Source organism: Salmo salar, chromosome 26, assembly GCF_965601325.2.
Source record: "Salmo salar chromosome 26, fSalSal1, whole genome shotgun sequence".
Lineage (NCBI taxonomy): Eukaryota > Metazoa > Chordata > Actinopteri > Salmoniformes > Salmonidae > Salmo > Salmo salar.
The window spans coordinates 21,387,739-21,406,275 of NC_138316.1; the positions used below are offsets into that span (position 1 = coordinate 21,387,739).

Genomic DNA, 18,537 nt, shown 5'->3' on the forward strand with positions numbered 1-18,537 from the left:
AATTCGTTTTTATAAATCCAACACTTTATTTGGAATTCGGAACAAATATTCCACAATCCCATTGCAAATTGTTCAATATCAATCTAGTTTTTGTAATAACTAATGTTTATTGGTAGAATGATCGAATACATCAATGGTCCAGTCTGTGGTGGAGAAAGGGGGTTGGGTTTAAAGCGGAAGAAGAAAAGGCCCGCAGTGATTTCAGTTTGCTCTCCAACCAGAGACAACAATGACGTGACATAGCAATTATGAGAACTATTGGTTTTGTAACACAAGACATTTTTACTCAAATAAAAAAAAACATACAATCAAGCTCACAGACACGAAGCTCACACAGAACTGACACAGGAAGCACCTAGGTAAGTTAGTGCACACACGTTTGCGCTCACACAAACAATGCCACCCACACGTTACCACTCTTTCACACAGACACAGATGCACACACACAGACCAACACACATCCCCAGACAGTGTGACAGACAGTGTCACTCCCGGGGCTGGATGTCCAAAATGTTCTCAGCCAGGCTGGTGAGTTTGCTGTCTTCCAGTGCTCTGACCAGCCGGCCCAGTCGTGCCGCCCTCCCCTCCGCCTGGATGAAGCGGCTCAGCAGCTGATAGGCCTGCTCGTACAGCCCCTCCCTCTCATACTCGTAGGCCAGGTTGTCTATGGCCGGCCCCTTCAGAGCACGGCAGTTCTTGCCCAAAGCCCGCCCCACTTTCCTCCAGTCCCGCCCAACGCCGTTGGAGAACCGCTGCAGGTCCCCCGCCGCCAGCATGCGGTCCTCTGATAGGTCAGGAGACAGAGTGGGAGGGGCTGTTAGAGACATGCATCCAGAATCTATATGTAAGACGTGGTGTAAGTAAGTAAAATACAACAGCAACCTTCCAGGTACTGGCCCTCCTCTCTTACCTCTAGGCTACCCTGCCGTCCCGGGTGTAGTAGATGACCCATAATGAGTGTCCTCTATACCAGAGATTGGGCAAGCTATAATGGTCCTCTTCCTCAAAGGACCACTTAGATTAAAACCAGCACTTGAGCCGACTAAAAGTGTCATCAAACTATTTGAGGCACAGGTCAATATCCTTCCATAGAACAGTGGTGGTTTACTGACCGAGAGGTGAGAAACACTGTTCTATCCCAGTGTATGAATGTAGAGGACCCTGGGGACAGCTCCCTGCTGAACCCCCACTGATGATAAGAAGCAGCCATGGAAGCCAGAGCCAACTCACCAAACACCCTCTTCTGGAACAGGAAACAGTTGCTGGGCACGGGGGGCTCTTCCTGTGTGAGGGTGGGTGGCTGGGGGATGTGACCCAAGGCCTGGCTCTGCAGCTGCTGGTCCAGCTCAGCAATCTCATCATCCCGTAGGCGCTCCGGCTGACAGGAAGTGACATCAACATTTAGAACACCTCATAGTGAGTCATAAGGCACAGCAGAGCACCTGTCAGGTATAGATTGGTGAATTATTACTTGTGATCTGTTTATCATATATTACCAGTAACAACACCACTATATATGGATTCTAACTGGTATATAGTATATTACCTGTGACTGGTGGATGTGCTGCAGACAGAGTTCCAGGTCGTCCAGACAAAAGTCCAAAGTGTGCGTCCCGGCTTTGAGCTGGGTTTCCAAGGCAAGCTCCTGTGGGACGTGGAGGAGGCGGCAGGTGTGCTGGGAGAGAAACTGTTGTACGGCACCGGAGCCATAGCTCTGCAGGAACCTGCGGCACGCCGCCACATCCACAAACTTCACCTCCACACCCAGCAGAGGATCTGCATCGTGCAGCTTCAGGATCTCGTACCCCTCCAGCCCACCAGCTGAGTCTGGGACACAGGCCAGGTAAGGTCAAAGGTTAGAGGTAACCATAGCGAATCACTGGCACAATTGTAATATTTTTCACTGTGACCATAAAATAAATATAACCTGACTGTCTGCCTCCACTACTCTGGTCCAGGCAGAGCTCTGAGCTCAACCGTGTTATGACTTCCTAAAAGATCTCCCAGCGTTTATCTGACAGCAGTTTTTCATAAGCTTTTAACTATATTCATCCCCTCAGGAGATAAGCAGGTCACACTGCAACACTAGCCCTTTTTCACTCCCCATGACCACCAAGCTAAGCCTTTCTTTCTATCAATAATACATCTGCCTCACCCAATGCTCAGCATGCTCCCTACGCTAGCTGGAGACCGGATGGCCTGATGTGGCTCACCTGTGAGTGTCAGCTTGAGGACTTTGAAGACGCTGAACTTGCCCTGCTGGTCTTTGTAGAGAGAGAGCAGGTTCACTGCGGGACAGGAGCGCAGGAAGAGAACCACACATCCTGTCCACGGGCCAACCTCCACACTCAGTGCCACCATTTTCTAAAATATCATATGGAACAACATCCCATATAAGATTAAAGTTCATAATGTCTCTGCTCTGTATGCTACTATTCAGACATTATGCTGAATTTTGTACAGCACAGGAGCTTGTACTTACATTCTTACATACACAGTACACAGTACACAGTACACACAGACTCCCCACTTGACATTATCACACGCATGCGCACTAACAGAAACAGACATGCATGTTGTCCTATAAATAGTTAATGGGAACTGTCTCTGTCCCGGCCTCGTTCCCCTTTTCCCTCTCATACACATCACACCTCCTCTCTCCTGCCTCTCTCAACTAAACATACAGTACCTTTTCATCCATTATGTCCATTGTTTGGGCATTCCCGTCATCTGACCTCAGCTGTCACAAGTTTCTTCTGTGTTCCCTTCAAGCCTCTTCCTTCCTGCAGAGATAGAACAGATATATTACTCAGGCAATCAACAGTCTGAGTTCAAAGGCCAAGACACATCAATCAAATCCATCCTGGTATTAAAAAGAGTCAGGATCCAGATGCAGTCACAATACAATGCAACCTCTCTCTCACTATATATTATCTCACTCCACTATTCTTATCTTACCCTATCTTATCCCCTATATGTTATTACATTAATTTACTATTTTATGTCCCTTTACTACCCAGGGGCGTTTCTAGGATTTGAAGACATTAGGGGCTTAGCCCAAAGCCAGTAGGGGGGTAGAGGGGCATTATCCCCCAGCAAAAATCGAAGGAATTTCAACAGCTAAATGCATTAATTTGGTGCACTTTGAGATTAATATTGAGAGATTAGAATGTTGAGAGAATATATATTTTTCTGGTAACTTGCACCTTCCCACCTGCCACAGGGTCTCTCTACTCTGGAACACATACATCTACAGTGTATTGCCAAAAACCACTAAGACAAAACTGACTAAAGTCCCACAGTACCCAAACAGCCTTTCTATCTACACACACACAGTAATTAGAATCCATAGGGAAGCTTTAAATGATAGTCTACTGTGTGCTCACCCCTCCTCTAGCTCTCTCCATCACTTTCTATGTGTCGTCTGTTGCTGTCTCTTAGTATTCTATGTTGCTGTATTTTGTCTACCCTCCTCTCTCATCCTGTACTGGTTGTAAAAAGTGTTAAAGTAAATAATTATTTTAATAGTAATTTCACATGACTTTTCACCTTACCTGCAAATTCTTTATAAGCCATGTTTAATTTTTTCACTGTCTGAATTTCACTTCTTATAATTTGTGCAAATAAATAAAACAAATTAGATTCTTTAGAGCAGCTTGAAGTGATACAGTTTATTGTGTGCTCAATCCACCTGCCCTCTTCTGTTACTTTCTATGTGTCTTGCCTGTTGCTGTCTGTGTCTTGTTTGTTACCATCTCCCTTGTCTATCCTCTTCTGTTATGGCCTGTTCTGTTCTTCTGGTGTCTCTCTTCATCATATCCTATTCTTCTGTTGCTGTCTCTGTGTCTTGTCTGGTGTCTCGCTGCACCATCTACATTTATGTTGCTGTCTCTGTGTCTTGTTTGGTGTGTTTCTTTAGTTTTGCAATCCAAAACGGTCAAGGGGATACTGGGGTAGCTTAACTTGTTTTGGACCTGTGCCCAGGTCACCTAAATCATCCTCTTCCCTACCATTTGCCACTGGCTGCTGCTGTTCTAATTGCTCCACTGGCCTGCCGTTCTCATCTGTCCTCCTCCTCCTATCTAAAAGGTAGCAAGGTGCAGCATGTCATTAGTTCGTTTTGAAGGGCGACTGCACTTCCTGATTTGGCCTTGTTTTAGATTTGGTTCAATAAGAAATGCTAGCGGCCATGACTGAATTCAAATGTGAGTTGCTTTTGGGGTGTGGTTTGATGTGGGTGTATCGTGTGTATGTTCACAGGCAAGAAGAATTAGCCAAATTATATTGCCAATTAGCTTCAGCCGGTTGGTGTGTGACCTGACTTTGGATAGCCTATCTCCAGGGCTAGTTATGGACAGTAAATAAATTACACAACGTAAATGAGAGAATATTTTCATGCTTAAAATCTAAAACAAGACCTTCTAGTTTTCTCATGGAATGCTTTTAACATTTGTATTTGAAATACTAGAATTTATAGTTGGTTTGAGGTTTTTAAGTCATTGAAATTTGGAGCTATTGGAATTTTAACATATTGTCCCATGTACATTGTGTAATTTACAGAGCCCCATAGGGATATCCAAAGTCAAATTGAATTTACCACAGGCATTATGATCGGGTCGCATGCAGCTGCACTCCGAATTGATTTTTACTTGTGTCCTGCCAGCTGTGGGCAGGATTGAAACAAACCCAACCTTCATTTACGTTGTGATGCAGTCACAACCACAAGTCTCACAAAACTCAGTTTTGGACAAGACTGACTTTATGACCAAAATTATCCTATTTACACTTTGTAGTTCATTTTGACAGTAGAATAAATGTTTCCGACTCATATATTTTTAGGGGCAGTTGCTATTTAAAGTTAGTTTAAAGTTATGACCGGGCAACTGTAAATAAAAATTCAAGTGTCCACATAACAGCACAACACAACTCCAAACATGACAGGTAAGAAACTACATAGCCCCTATGCCAGGGATGGGCAACTCCAGTCCCACCCCATCCCAGGCAAACACAGCTGATTAAACTAATTACATTCTAAACTGAAGATCATGATTAGTTGATTATTGGAGTCAGTTTTTTTTGCCGAGGCAAAAGTTTTACACCAATCAGGCCTCCGAGGACTGGAGTTGCCCATCCCTGCCCTAGGCTATATGACTATAAAGAGACATGAGCCAAAAATATTGACCTGTAGAAGTTGTAAAACCTCTATGAATAATTTAAGTCAGTTCTACCAGCTAATGTAAATGAAATCCAAATAAAAATCCATTTAAATTACAGGTTGTAATGCAACAAAATAGGAAAAACGCCAAGGGGGTGAATAGTTTTGCAAGCACTGTATACACATGGTATACATGGAGTACTCAGTGCAATTAAATGCTGACTTGCAGGTTAACCTGTCGACAATGCAACAACAATAGAAAAGGTAAGTAGCTAAGTGAATAAAAAGACTAATAAAAATAAAAGCTCAATTAAATAATTTCCACAATTTAATGTTTTTTTTTTTACAAATAGTTACATAGCCTATATGGAAGTAACAGACATGAGCCAAGCATTTTTACTTGTAGAATGGAATAGGTTATAAGACTTCTATGATTCATTTCATTTTGTCAGTTCTATCACCTCATCATTGCTTATCTTAAACAAGATTAAATATAATGTTGTAGTAAAGTTCAGCTTCAGTTCACAGGGAGGCACTGTCACTTTCAGAAGATATGGGGCGCGTTTCAGTTGTAAGGCTAAAGCAAATGACTGTAGACTAAAGTCGAGGAGTGAAGTTGGGGGGATGTGCATCTGCAACAGCCGAAAATGGGACACTAATGTGGTTTTCCAACCGCAAGCCTCAGATCAACATGGCAGTGTTGCCATTGTTAATAAAAGTTTTTCTTTATAATGTCAAAATAAACATGGCTCCAACCCCCATATTACAAACTCACAAACTGAAATCATATAGTGTGTATAGTATAGTATGTATAGTGTGTATAGTATATATATAGTGTGTATAGTATGTATAATATAGTATGTATAGTATAGTATGTAAAGTGAGTAAGGTATAGTATATGTATAGTGTGTACAGTATAGTATGTATAGTATAGTATGTATAGTATGTATAGTGCATATAGTATAGTATGTATACTGTGTGTAGTATGTATAGTGTGTATACTATAGCATGTATAGTATGTATAGTTAGGAACAGGCAGTTAGGAAAGCAAAGGCTAGCTTTTTCAAACATAAATTTGCATCCTGTAGCACAAACTCCAAAAAGTTCTGGGACACTGTAAAGTCCATGAAGAATAAGAGCACCTCCTCCCAGCTGCCCACTGCACTGAGGCTAGGAAACACTGTCACCACCGATAAATCTACGAAAATCGAAAATTTCAATAAGCATTTTTCTACGGCTGGCCATGCTTTCCACCTGGCTACCCTTACCCCGGTCAACAGCTCAGCACCCCCCACAGCAACTTGCCCAAGCCTCCCCCACTTCTCCTTCACCCAAATCCAGACAGCTGATGTTCTGAAAGAGCTGCAAAATCTGGACCCCTACAAATCAGCTGGGCTAGACAATCTGGACCCTCTCTTTCTAAAATTATCGGCCGTAATTGTTGCAACCCCTATTACTAGCCTGTTCAACCTCTCTTTCGTATCGTCTGAGATCCCTAAAGATTGGAAAGCTGCCGCGGTCACCCCCCTCTTCAAAGGGGGAGACACTCTAGACCCAAACAGTTACAGACCTATATATATCCTGCCCTTTCTAAAGTCTTCGAAAGCCAAGTTAACAAAAAGATCACTGACCATTTCGAATCCCACCGTAGCTTCTCCGCTATGCAATCTGGTTTCCGAGCTGGTCATGGGTGAACCTCAGCCACGCTCAAGGTCCTAAACGATATCATAACCGCCATCAATAAAAGATAATACTGTGCAGCCGCATTCATCGACGTGGCCAAGGCTTTCGACTCTGTCAATCACCGCATTCTTATCGGCAGACTCAACAGCCTTGGTTTCTCAAATGACTGTCTCGCCTGGCTCACCAACAACTTTTCAGATAGAGTTCAGTGTGTCAAATCGGAGGGCCTGTTGTCCGGACCTCTAGCAGTCTCTATGGGTGTGCCACAGGGTTCAATTCTCGGGGCCGACTCTTTTCTCTGTATACATCAGTGATGTCGCTCTTGCTGCTGGTGATTCTCTGATCCACCTGTACGCAGACGACACCATTCTGTATACTTCTGGCCCTTCATTGGACACTGTGTTAACAAACCTCCAGACAAGCTTCAATGCCATACAACTCTCCTTCTGTGGCCTCCAACTGCTCTTAAATGCTAGTAAAACTAAGTGCATGCTCTTCAACCGATTGCTGCCCGCACCTGCCCACCCGCCCGCCCGTCTAGCATCACTATTCTGGACGGTTCTGACTTAGAATATGTGGACAACTACAAATACCTAGGTGTCTGGTTAGACTGTAAACTCTCCTTCCAGACCCGCATTAAGCATCTCCAATCCAAAATTAAATCTAGAACCGGCTTCCTATTTCGCAACAAAGCATCCTTCACTCATGCTGCCAAACATACCCTCGTAAAACTGACTATCCTACTGATCCTTGACTTTGGCGATGTCATTTACAAATTAGCCTCCAACACTCTACTCAGCAAATTGGATGTAGTCTATCACAGTGCCACCCGTTTTGTCACCAAAGCCCCATATACTACCCACAACTGCGACCTGTATGCTCTCGTTGGCTGGCCCTCGCTTCATATTCGTCGCCAAACCCACTGGCTCCAGGTCATCTATAAGTCTTTGCTAGGTAAAGCCCCGCCTTATCTCAGCTCACTGGTCACCATAGCAGCACTCACCCGTAGCACGCGCTCCAGCAGGTATATTTCATTGGTCATCCCCAAAGCCAACTACTCCTTTGGTTGCCTTTCCTTACAGTTCTCTGCTGCCAGTGACTGGAACGAATTGCAAAAATCACTGAAGCTGGAGTCTTATATCTCCCTCACTAACTTTAAGCATCAGCTGTCAGAGCAGCTTACCGATCATTGCACCTGTACACAGCCCATCTGTAAATAGCACACCCAACAATCTCATCCCCATATTGTTATTTTTTTGTTGTTGCTCCTTCGCACCCCAGTATCTTTACTTGCACATTCATCTGATGCTCATCTATCACTCCAGTGTTAATGTTAAATTGTAACTATTTCGCCACTATGGCCTATTTATTGCCTTACCTCCCTAATCTTACGACATTTGCACACACTGTATATAGATTTTTCTATTGTGTTATTGACTGTACGTTTGTTTATCCCATGTGTAACTCTGTGTTGTTTGTATCGCACTGCTTTGCTTTATCTTGGCCAGGTCGCAGTTGTAAATGAGAACTTGTTCTCAACTGGCCTACCTAGTTAATAACGGTGAAATATATACACTGCTCAAAAAAATAAAGGGAACACTTAAACAACACAATGTAACTCCAAGTCAATCACACTTCTGTGAAATCAAACTGTCCACTTAGGAAGCAACACTGATTGACAATAAATTTCACATGCTGTTGTGCAAATGGAATAGACAACAGGTGGAAATTATAGGCAATTAGCAAGACACCCCCAATAAAGGAGTGGTTCTGCAGGTGGTGACCACAGACCACTTCTCAGTTCCTATGCTTCCTGGCTGATGTTTTGGTCACTTTTAATGCTGGCAGTGCTTTCACTCTAGTGGTAGCATGAGACAGTCTACAACCCACACAAGTGGCTCATGTAGTGCAGCTCATCCAGGATGGCACATCAATGCGAGCTGTGGCAAGAAGGTTTGCTGTGTCTGTCAGCGTAGTGTCCAGAGCATGGAGGCACTACCAGGAGACAGGCCAGTACATCAGGAGATGTGGAGGAGGCCGTAGGAGGGCAACAACCCAGCAGCAGGACCGCTACCTCCGCCTTTGTGCAAGGAGGAGCAGGAGGAGCACTGCCAGAGCCCTGCAAAATGACCTCCAGCAGGCCACAAATGTGCATGTGTCTGCTCAAACGGTCAGAAACAGACTCCATGAGGGTGGTATGAGGGCCCGACGTCCACAGGTGGGGGTTGTGCTTACAGCCCAACACCGTGCAGGACGTTTGGCATTTGCCAGAGAACACCAACATTGGCAAATTCGCCACTGGCGCCCTGTGCTCTTCACAGATGAAAGCAGGTTCACACTGAGCACATGTGACAGACGTGACAGAGTCTGGAGACGCCGTGGAGAACGTTCTGCTGCCTGCAACATCCTCCAGCATGACCGGTTTGGCGGTGGGTCAGTCATGGTGTGGGGTGGCATTTCTTTGGGGGGCCACACAGCCCTCCATGTGCTCGCCAGAGGTAGCCTGACTGCCATTAGGTACCGAGATGAGATCCTCAGACCCCTTGTGAGACCATATGCTGGTGCGGTTGGCCCTGGGTTCCTCCTAATGCAAGAAAATGCTAGACCTCATGTGGCTGGAGTGTGTCAGCAGTTCCTGCAAGAGGAAGGCATTGATGCTATGGACTGGCCCGCCCGTTCCCCAGACCTGAATCCAATTGAGCACATCTGGGACATCATGTCTCGCTCCATCCACCAACGCCACGTTACACCACAGACTGTCCAGGAGTTGGCGGATGCTTTAGTCCAGGTCTGGGAGGAGATCCCTCAGGAGACCATCCGTCACCTCATCAGGAGCATGCCCAGGCATTGTAGGGAGGTCATACAGGCACGTGGAGGCCACACACACTACTGAGCCTCATTTTGACTTGTTTTAAGGACATTACATCAAAGTTGGATCAGCCTGTAGTGTGGTTTTCCACTTTAATTTTGAGTGTGACTCCAAATCCAGACCTCCATGGGTTGATAAATTGGATTTCCATTGATTATTTTTGTGTGATTTTGTTGTCAGCACATTCAACTATGTAAAGAAAAAAGTATTTAAGAAGATTATTTCATTCATTCAGATCTAGGATGTGTTTGAGCAGTGTATATATTTTTAAATAGTATAGTATGTATAGTGTGTAGGCCTACATTGTACAATCAATCAGTGAGAGCCTCAAATATCACATTCATATCCACTCTATACATGAAATGCGGCAAAGTTGGTTCCCTTTTCAGTTGTGTCTTTGGTCAAGTTTGCGTGGTCAAACAAAAAAACCCTAATGATTGGTTGACAATAGATCCTCCCACAAGGCAGGCGATGACTGGAGGATGAAGTTGATAAAGAGCAACTGCAAAAAATTGCAGTCATGACCTTTGATCAAATAATTTTTGTAAAGTTCATGCAGTAGACATGTAGTCGCAAGTTGGAAAACTTTTTATTAACCCCATAATGCAGCACACTTTGAAAGGCTGTGACCAACGATGGTCACCAACTTTAGAAAAGTGATCCTCTCGAACGCACTCATATGCTTTAATCAGAAAATCTTTTTCTCATGTCTTCTGTCTCAGCTAGCTAGCTAGCCAGCCAGTAGCTAACGAAGTGGCTAGCTAGCCAAGATAGCTACAGAAACGAAACCCATCAAATACACTCACTAGAAATAAACACTTTTCCTGATATCATTTTTTTAGCTTGCCCATTCACTAAATATACTGTTAAATAACTCTGACTGACAGCGTAAGGATGCTGAGTGCTAATGCTAGCTTATTAGTATTAGCAAACCCTTATGCTGAGGGAGACTAGCTAGTAAGCTACCACCAACCCTGCACAAACCTGTGGTTAACTCTGCTGCTGCTGCTTTGACTTTCTGGCTGTTCTGCCCTCTCCACCTGCTCGCTTTTTCTGCCACTCTTTTGAAAGAAGTTCTGAATATCCAGACTCTAACTGAGTGACAGGCATTTTGCTGAGTAATGACATCGACATCTACCAGTGCTGTAAGGGTGGGGGAGGGGTCAAAGGACATGAGCGGTCCACTGCGCTGTGAAATCTCAATCAATCACAGCAGGCACTGCGTCACTCCAGGGTCTTCTTGCAGTGCCTAGCGCAGTATATTGTATTGTTTATTTTTGTAATAAAAATGTGTAGTGATGTGTGTTTATGGAAACTTATATCAGACTGAAATGTGAAAAACAATGTTTGGGGCTGAATCCTAAACATCCGGGGCTAAGGCCCCAGAAGCCCAGACCTAATGATGCCACTGCTACTACCCCAACCTACTCACTCACACACACAGTCCACCCTCTCTTAATGCCTGACCTCAACCTAACCCCTATCTCTGGTTAGACTTCTTTCAATGTGACTTGGGTCTGGTTTAGGGTCAAGTAAATGCTTGATGTGCTTGACCTGGGAGAGGGATAAATAAAGGGAAAATAGTATCTGAGCTGGATTATGCCCATATCCTCATATTATACTATTCATTTTGTATTTTATTTAACTAGGCAAGTCATTAAATAACAAATTCTTATTTACAATGACGGCCTACCCCGGCCAAGCTCTAACCTGGACGACTCGGGAGCCCAAAAGAATACATATACAAATCTAACTAACATGTGCATAACTTAGCCTACAATTCAGGGTTTAGAATTTGGCCTGCGGGTGATTTTATTTGGCCCAAGTGTTCTGAGCAAAGCAAAAAATATATATTTTTAAATTGCCGCCTATTGGGGAAGATAAAAGACTGTAAAATCACCAGGAAATCATCTCAAAGTAATTTTAATTTAGGAAATCTGTTCCCAAGTATTCCCACGCATAAATAGAGGCACATACAGTGCCTTCAGAAAGTATTCATACCCCTTGACTTATTTCACATTTTGTTTTGTTACAGCCTGAATTCAAAAATGATTTTTTTTTAAATGATGTCTTACCCATCTACACACAATACCCCATAATGACAAAGTGAAAACATCTTTTAAGACATTTTAGTATATTTATTGAAAATGAAATACATTAATATCATATTTACATAAGTATTCACACCCCTGAGTCAATACATTAGAATCACCTTTGGCAGCAATTACAGCTGTGAGTCTTTCTGGGTAAGTCTAACAGTTTTTAATTGTTTTATTCTTCAAGGTCTGTCAAGTTGGTTGTTGATCACTGCTAGTCAGACATTTTCAAGTCTTGCCATATATTTTCAAGCCGATTTAAGTCAAAACTGTAACTAGGCCACTCAGGAACATTCAATGTCATCTTGGTAAGCAACTCCAGTGTATATTTGGCCTTGTGTTTTAGGTTATTGTCCTGCTGAAAGGTAGATTCGCCTCCCAGTGTCTGTTGGAAAGCAGACTGAACCAGGTTTTCCTCTAAGATTTTGCCTTTGCTTAGCTCCATTCTGTTTCTTTTTATCCTAAAAAAAATTCCTAGTCCTGGCCGGTGACAAGCATACCCATAATGACGCAGCCATCATCATGTTTGAAAATATGTAGAGTGATATGCATGTTTTGGAATATTTTTTATTCTGTACAGGCTTCCTTCTTTTCACTCTTCCATATAGGCTTATATTGTGGAGTAACTACAATGTTGTTGATCCATCCTCAGTTTTCTCCTATCACAGCAATTAAACTGTATAACTCTTTGAAAGTCACCATTGTGGCCTCATGGTGAAATCCCTGAACGGTTTCCTTCCTCTACGGCAACTGAGTTAGGAAGGACACCTGTATCTTTGTTGTGACTGGGTGTATTGATACACAATGCAAAGTGTAATTAATAACTTCACCATGCTCAAAGGGATATTCAATGTCTGCATTTTTTCTTTTTACCTATGCCCTTCTTTGCAAGGCATTGGAAAACCTCCCTGGCCTTTGTGGTTGAATTAGTGTTTGAAATTCTGAGAGACCTTACAGATAATTGTACAGTGCCTTCAGAAAGTATTCAGACCCCTTGACTTTTTCCACATTGTTACATTACAACCTTATTCTAAAATATTATTGTCCCGAAGCCACTCCTGCGTTGTCTTGGCTGTGTGCTTAGGGTCGTTGTCCTGTTAGATGGTGAACCTTCGCCCCCAGTCTGAGGTCCTGAGCTCTCTGGAGCAGGTTTTCATCAAGGATCTCTCTATACTTTGCTCCTTTCATCTTTGCCTCGATCCTGACTAGTCTCCCAGTCCCTGCCACTGAAAAACATTCCCACAGCATGGTGCCACAACCATGCTTCACTGTAGGGATGGTGCCAGGTTTCCTCCAGACGTGACGCTTGTCATTCAGGCAAAATAGTTCAATCTTGGTTTCATCAAACCAGAGAATCTTCTTTCTCATGGTCTGCGAGTCTTTAGATGCCTCTTGGCAAAGCGGGCTGTCATGTGCTTTTTACTGAGGAGTGGCTTCTGTCTGGCCACTCTACCATAAGGGCCTGATTGGTGGAGTGCTGCAGAGATGGTTGTTCTTCTGGAAGGTTCTCCCATCTCCATAGAGGAACTCTGGAGCTCTGTCAGAGTGACAAATCGGGTTCTTGGTCACCTCCCAGATCAAGGCCCTTCTCCCCCGATTGCTCAGTTTAAGAACGATGGAGGCCACTGTGTTCTTGGGGGCCTTCAATGCTGCAGAAATATTTTGGTACCCTTCCACAGATCTGTGCCTCGACACAATCCTGTCTCTGAGCTCTACGGACAATTCCTTCGACCTCATGGCTTGGTTTTTGCTCTGAGATGCACTGTCAACTGTGGGACCTTATATACACACAGGTGTGTGCCTTTCCAAATCATGTCCAATCATTGTAATTTACCACAGGTGGACTCTAATCAAGTTGTAGAAACATCAAGGATGATCAGTAGAAACAGGATGCACCTGAGCTTGATTTTGAGTCTCATAGCAAAGGGTCTGAATACTTGTGTAAATAAGGTATTTCAGTTTTTTATTTTTAATACATTTGAAAGAATTTCTACAAACCTCTTTTCACTTTGTCATTATGGGGTATTGTGTGTAGATTGCTGAAAAAAGTATAATATTTCATCAATTTTAGAATAAGGCTGTAACGTAACAAAATGTGGAAAAAGTCAAGGGGTCTGAATACTTTCCCAAGGCACCGTATGTGTGAGGTACAGAGATGAGGTAGTCATTCAAAAATCATGTTAAATTATTATTGCACACAGAGTGAGTCCATACTGTGACTTGTTAAGCACATTTTTACTCTTAAACTTATTAAGGCTTGCCATAACAAAAGGGGCTGAATACACAAAATACACATTTAATACATTTTGAATTCATGCTGTAATACAACAAAATGTAGAATAAATCAAGGGGTGTGAATACTCTCTGGAGGCACGGTATGTGATCGTTTCTCAATGTAATCAAGGTTTGAAATGATTCTGTTTTTGTCAAATACTATATGTTTGGGATTCTTGCTGTCAATTTGCAGTGTACAAATTATTTATAACTATGTTCCGGCCCCCCGCTCAAGGAAAAATCGGTCCACGGCTGAATGTAATTCTGGACCCCTGGCCTACATGTAATCATAAGCCATCATTACATTCATAGACCGGTAGTGTCATACATTACTAAAACTGAAAGTGTGCTGGATTAATTCACCAGATGTAGCCTAGAATACCATAGAGTGTATGAGGATTATGTCATCATCAAGAGTTTATTAATGCAACATTTAACATCCACCACCGCAGCGTCAAATACTAAAATCATCCTGCCAAGTGCCAACCAAAGGATTCCCTGGACATTGGGTCAATTCAGTGAATGCCATTCCTTAGATTAGGATGAAAACGAGAATCAGTCTACACGGTATAGACTGCCAAACAAGTTGAATTGGTCGGTTTCATTTTTGTAGTGAATACTTATATTGTAGTCTATAGAGAGCAATAGTAATGATTCATTGGGCAAAGCTTACGAGAAAATTGAGTTTTTGTAGGGTTTTTTCAATAAACGCAGAAAATAAGGCCTGTGGTAAACACAGGCTTAGAAGATTTTATAAGTTTTATTCTATGAGATAAATCTCTCTTTTTGTGAATTTTGAATCATGTACATTATAAACAAATACATTCATAAAGGTCATGTTAACTGACGAATAAATCAAATCAAATTGTATTGGTCACATGCACATGGTTAGCAGATGTTAATGCGAGTGTAGCAAAATGTTTGTGCTTGTAGTTCCAACAGTGCAGTAATATCTAACAAGTAATATCTAACAATTCCCCAACAACTACCTAATACACTCAGATCTAACAAGTAATCTAACAATTCCCCAACAACTACCTAATACACTCAGATCTAACAAGTAATCTAACAATTCCCCAACAACTACCTAATACACACAAATCTAAAGGGGTGAATGAGAATATGTACATATAAGTATATAGAACAAAATATATAAGATCTCTTAAGCCTGTGTTACCTCAGACCTTATTTTTGGTGTTTATTATTACAAACTGGTGAGCTCTATGACGGGTTAGACTAATGATTTAAATATACACTAGATGACTGACAGGGGGGGCGCTGTTTTGACGATACAAATATTTTGGAATATTTTATAATGCATTTCTTTGTTTTTGCCACGTTAATTCTATTACAGACACCTTAACGCATACTTTTGAATCATATTATGTGAGCTAAGCATACAAATAAAAATATATAAAAACATTTTCCTTAAAAGTATAATTTTATGTGTCTAATATGTCACTGTCCCCACTGCAACAAAATACTTAAATACATGTAAATTTGTCCTCGAAAGATTTAAATGAAATACTGAAGAATTCTATTCATAACTATGGAACTACTGCTTTTCTGAAGAGTGCCAATATGGCTTCAAAGTCTTTCATTGGCCAACACATAGCATCAGAAATCCAGGGTTTATATAAATCATTGGTTTAAACTACTGAGCCTACAAGACAGGTAGCACTGTGTGGTATGCAGTTCTGTGAAAACGCCAGTCCCGTGAGTCACATGTACATGATGACAGGAATTTCACTACATTCTCTCCTGCTATGAGGCAAGAATATGACACAGCAGACTGGTCTCATAGACTAGACGTAACATAGTAAATGTAAATCTGGGTCACTCAAATCAATATGATATGTTACGTTTGGTATAGTGAAAGAGATGGAGACCCGCACACTGTCGAAAAAAGGAATAATTCCAAAACGGAGGATTGAATGCAAAATAAAGACGTTTATTAGAACATCATGGTTCCCAAATAAATTAAAGGTATATTTACACTGAGAATGGCCTAAGGCTGAAACTTTGGTGTTTTGTTTTCCCTTTTCATTTATGCACTATGAATAACATCAACCAGGAAAAAACTAAAGGAGGGTGGTTGGTAGGGGTGGATGGGTGGGAATATAATGTGAATGTGTTCGAATCTCATCACGGACAACTTTAGCATTTTAGCTAATTAGCAACTTCCCCTAACCTTAACACTTTTAGCGAACCCTTCCCCTAACATAACTCTTCCCTAACCCTTTAACCTAACTTCAACCTTATCCCTAGAGCTAGCTAACGTTAGCCACAATAAAATAAATATTGTGTAACATATAATATGTTTTGGAAATTCAGAACATATTGTATGAATCACAATTTGTAACATATTGTAACGACCCTGGGTTTATAAGCCCGTCTATCGACTCTGCCGCTTGAGCATGCTTTTGTGGCACAGTCGATAGCGCGCTGGACTTCGGGCTAGAAGGTCGAGGGTTCGAGACCTGTGCCCTGCCTGTTTCATTACATTGGTGTCAGAAGTGGTCGAACCTTGCATCCACGACAGTACATGTGCTTGGCCGGTGAGCGCGTTCCTGTAAGACGTAGAGTCGCAAGCTAGCATGAGGACGCGCTCTTTGAAAGGAGGGAGTAGTGTAACGACCCTGGGTTTATAAGCGTGAATATCAACTCTGCCGCTTGAGCATGCTTTTGTGGCATAGTCAATGGCGCGCTGGCTTTTGGGCTAGAAGGTCGAGGGTTCGAGACCTGCGCCCTGCCTGTTTCATTACAATATGGTACAAATTGCAATTTGTAATGTCATATTAACAGTAATTTATAACATATCATACGAAATGGATGATGGACATCCACAAATTAATACTTCCCATACGAAATGTAACATGTCATACTAAATTAAGAAATGTCTTGCGTTTACGTACAGAATAATACGAAATGCTCTGAGACCACGTTGGACACAGTGCGGTTCAGACTTTTAGGAAATTAGAAAAGTAGACCTACTTTATAGTAAATTAAGCTGCACCAAACACCGCCTACTGACCTTCAATAATAATACAAAACTACTGGTGAAGTTTTAATCATACATTGAAGTTGTTACTAAACAGTAGCCTAATCAACAATAGAAAGGAATCATAGCAACTTGAATACATTTTCTTTCATGATTGACGTACTGTTATGCATTTGTTTAATGTCATTTGTGGCATTAACTGTTGTATAGGCTATAATTTCGTTTTGGGTTTAAAGTAAAATCATAATTGTATTGTTAACTTACCTTAAAAGAAAAACGTTGTAAGGACGGCAACACGACCTGACCACAGGAAAACACAGATACAGTAATAATTTCCCGACAGGCAATTGGTTACAGGGAAACCTGAGGCACTGTGATTGGTGAGAAAGAACATGCCGCTTCCCTATTGGTTAGAATCACGTATCTTTACAGGAAGGAAGTAGTTGACTGTTTTTTGTTGCTTGATTGGAAGGAAATATTTGTCGGAACTGATCCTTTACTGCTGTAGCCATTTGCTTGCAACTGTGTAGCTGTCGACAATGTTGAAATTATATAATTGCATGTACCCACTGAACATGACACTAAAGGCAAAATGAATTGACTGAGAAGCAACATACCAAATAAGAAACAGGTTATTTTGTTTTGGCCTATATAGATATATTTACTGTTATTTTATGTTTTTGGAACCAGGGCCGTGGGTGATGTTATTCATTTGCCTGGTTTAAATGTTGTAAACATGTATATTCCTTCCTCGAAGTAATCACTTGAATGTATGGGGGGTTCCTTACGTGCACATCCACATTGTCAGACAAGTGATTATTTCAGAGAAGGTAGGCCACATTTATTAAGCCATTTTGCCACAACTGTGGAAATATGCTCGAGGTCATTGTCCATTTGCGACCAAGCTTTAACTTCCTGACTGATGTTGCTTCAATATATCACTTTCAAAGGAAATACCTATGTTACAGACTGAAACTATGGCAACTGCTTGGGGACAAAAACAGGCCAGATGGAGCCTGTAAACAGAATAGAAAGGATTCACATAAAAAAAACAAAAATGATGTGAGCAAGGCCCGACAGTAAACTGTCGGTCTTATCTAAGCATGACAGGAAATGGCCTCACTATTAATCAGAGAGCACCTTCCAAGAAAATTCGGACAGGTGAAGTCAAGACTGACTTGAGCCCTCTCTTCCTCTCTCAGAATCTTATATGCCAGCGCTTCAAAGTGTGCAAAGCTAAAATATCACTATCGATTAATAAACCCTAGTGCTGAAATATATCTGTAGTGCTGTGTTACTGTCAAACACCCACACACATTAAACATGTTAGACTACTGTTCATCCCCAAGTATCCTCTTTGATCACAGCAGCAAGATTGTAATCATCACAAACACATTCTCTCTACTTCACTGCTGGGGGGGTTCCATTAACAATTGTGATTACCTTTGTGCAAAGGAAG

The 18,537-nt window shown here is 42.0% G+C and overlaps 1 protein-coding gene across 2 annotated transcripts; it reads right to left on the reverse strand.

The window, feature by feature from the left end:
* Positions 1–2: 2 nt before the first annotated feature.
* Positions 3–17,426, reverse strand: LOC106587422 (tumor necrosis factor receptor type 1-associated DEATH domain protein). 2 transcript variants are annotated; one of them, XM_014175798.3, is made up of 6 exons: positions 17,343–17,426; positions 2,690–2,783; positions 2,214–2,364; positions 1,547–1,827; positions 1,231–1,378; positions 3–784 (listed from the first exon to the last, which is right to left on the reverse strand). In XM_014175798.3, the coding sequence occupies exons 2-6, from the start codon at positions 2,708–2,710 to the stop codon at positions 486–488; spliced, it is 900 nt and encodes a 299-aa protein (XP_014031273.1). In that variant the 5' UTR covers positions 2,711–2,783; positions 17,343–17,426; the 3' UTR covers positions 3–485. The 2 variants fall into 2 exon arrangements, with proteins under 2 accessions (XP_014031273.1, XP_014031274.1); XM_014175799.3 differs by lacking the exon at positions 17,343–17,426 and adding an exon at positions 6,787–6,870.
* Between the last annotated feature and the right edge of the window lie 1,111 nt (positions 17,427–18,537).

What these genes read in the sequence shown, in the direction of transcription:
- LOC106587422 (XM_014175798.3), bottom strand. Translation starts at nt 2,710, where the DNA reads ATGGACATAATGGATGAAAAG. An exon ending in TGGACATAATGGATGAAAAG is followed by an intron (nt 2,365 to 2,689) that starts GTACTGTATGTT and finishes ATGATATTTTAG; the next exon opens with AAAATGGTGGCACTGAGTGT. An exon ending in AGCACATCCACCAGTCACAG is followed by an intron (nt 1,379 to 1,546) that starts GTAATATACTAT and finishes ACTTCCTGTCAG; the next exon opens with CCGGAGCGCCTACGGGATGA.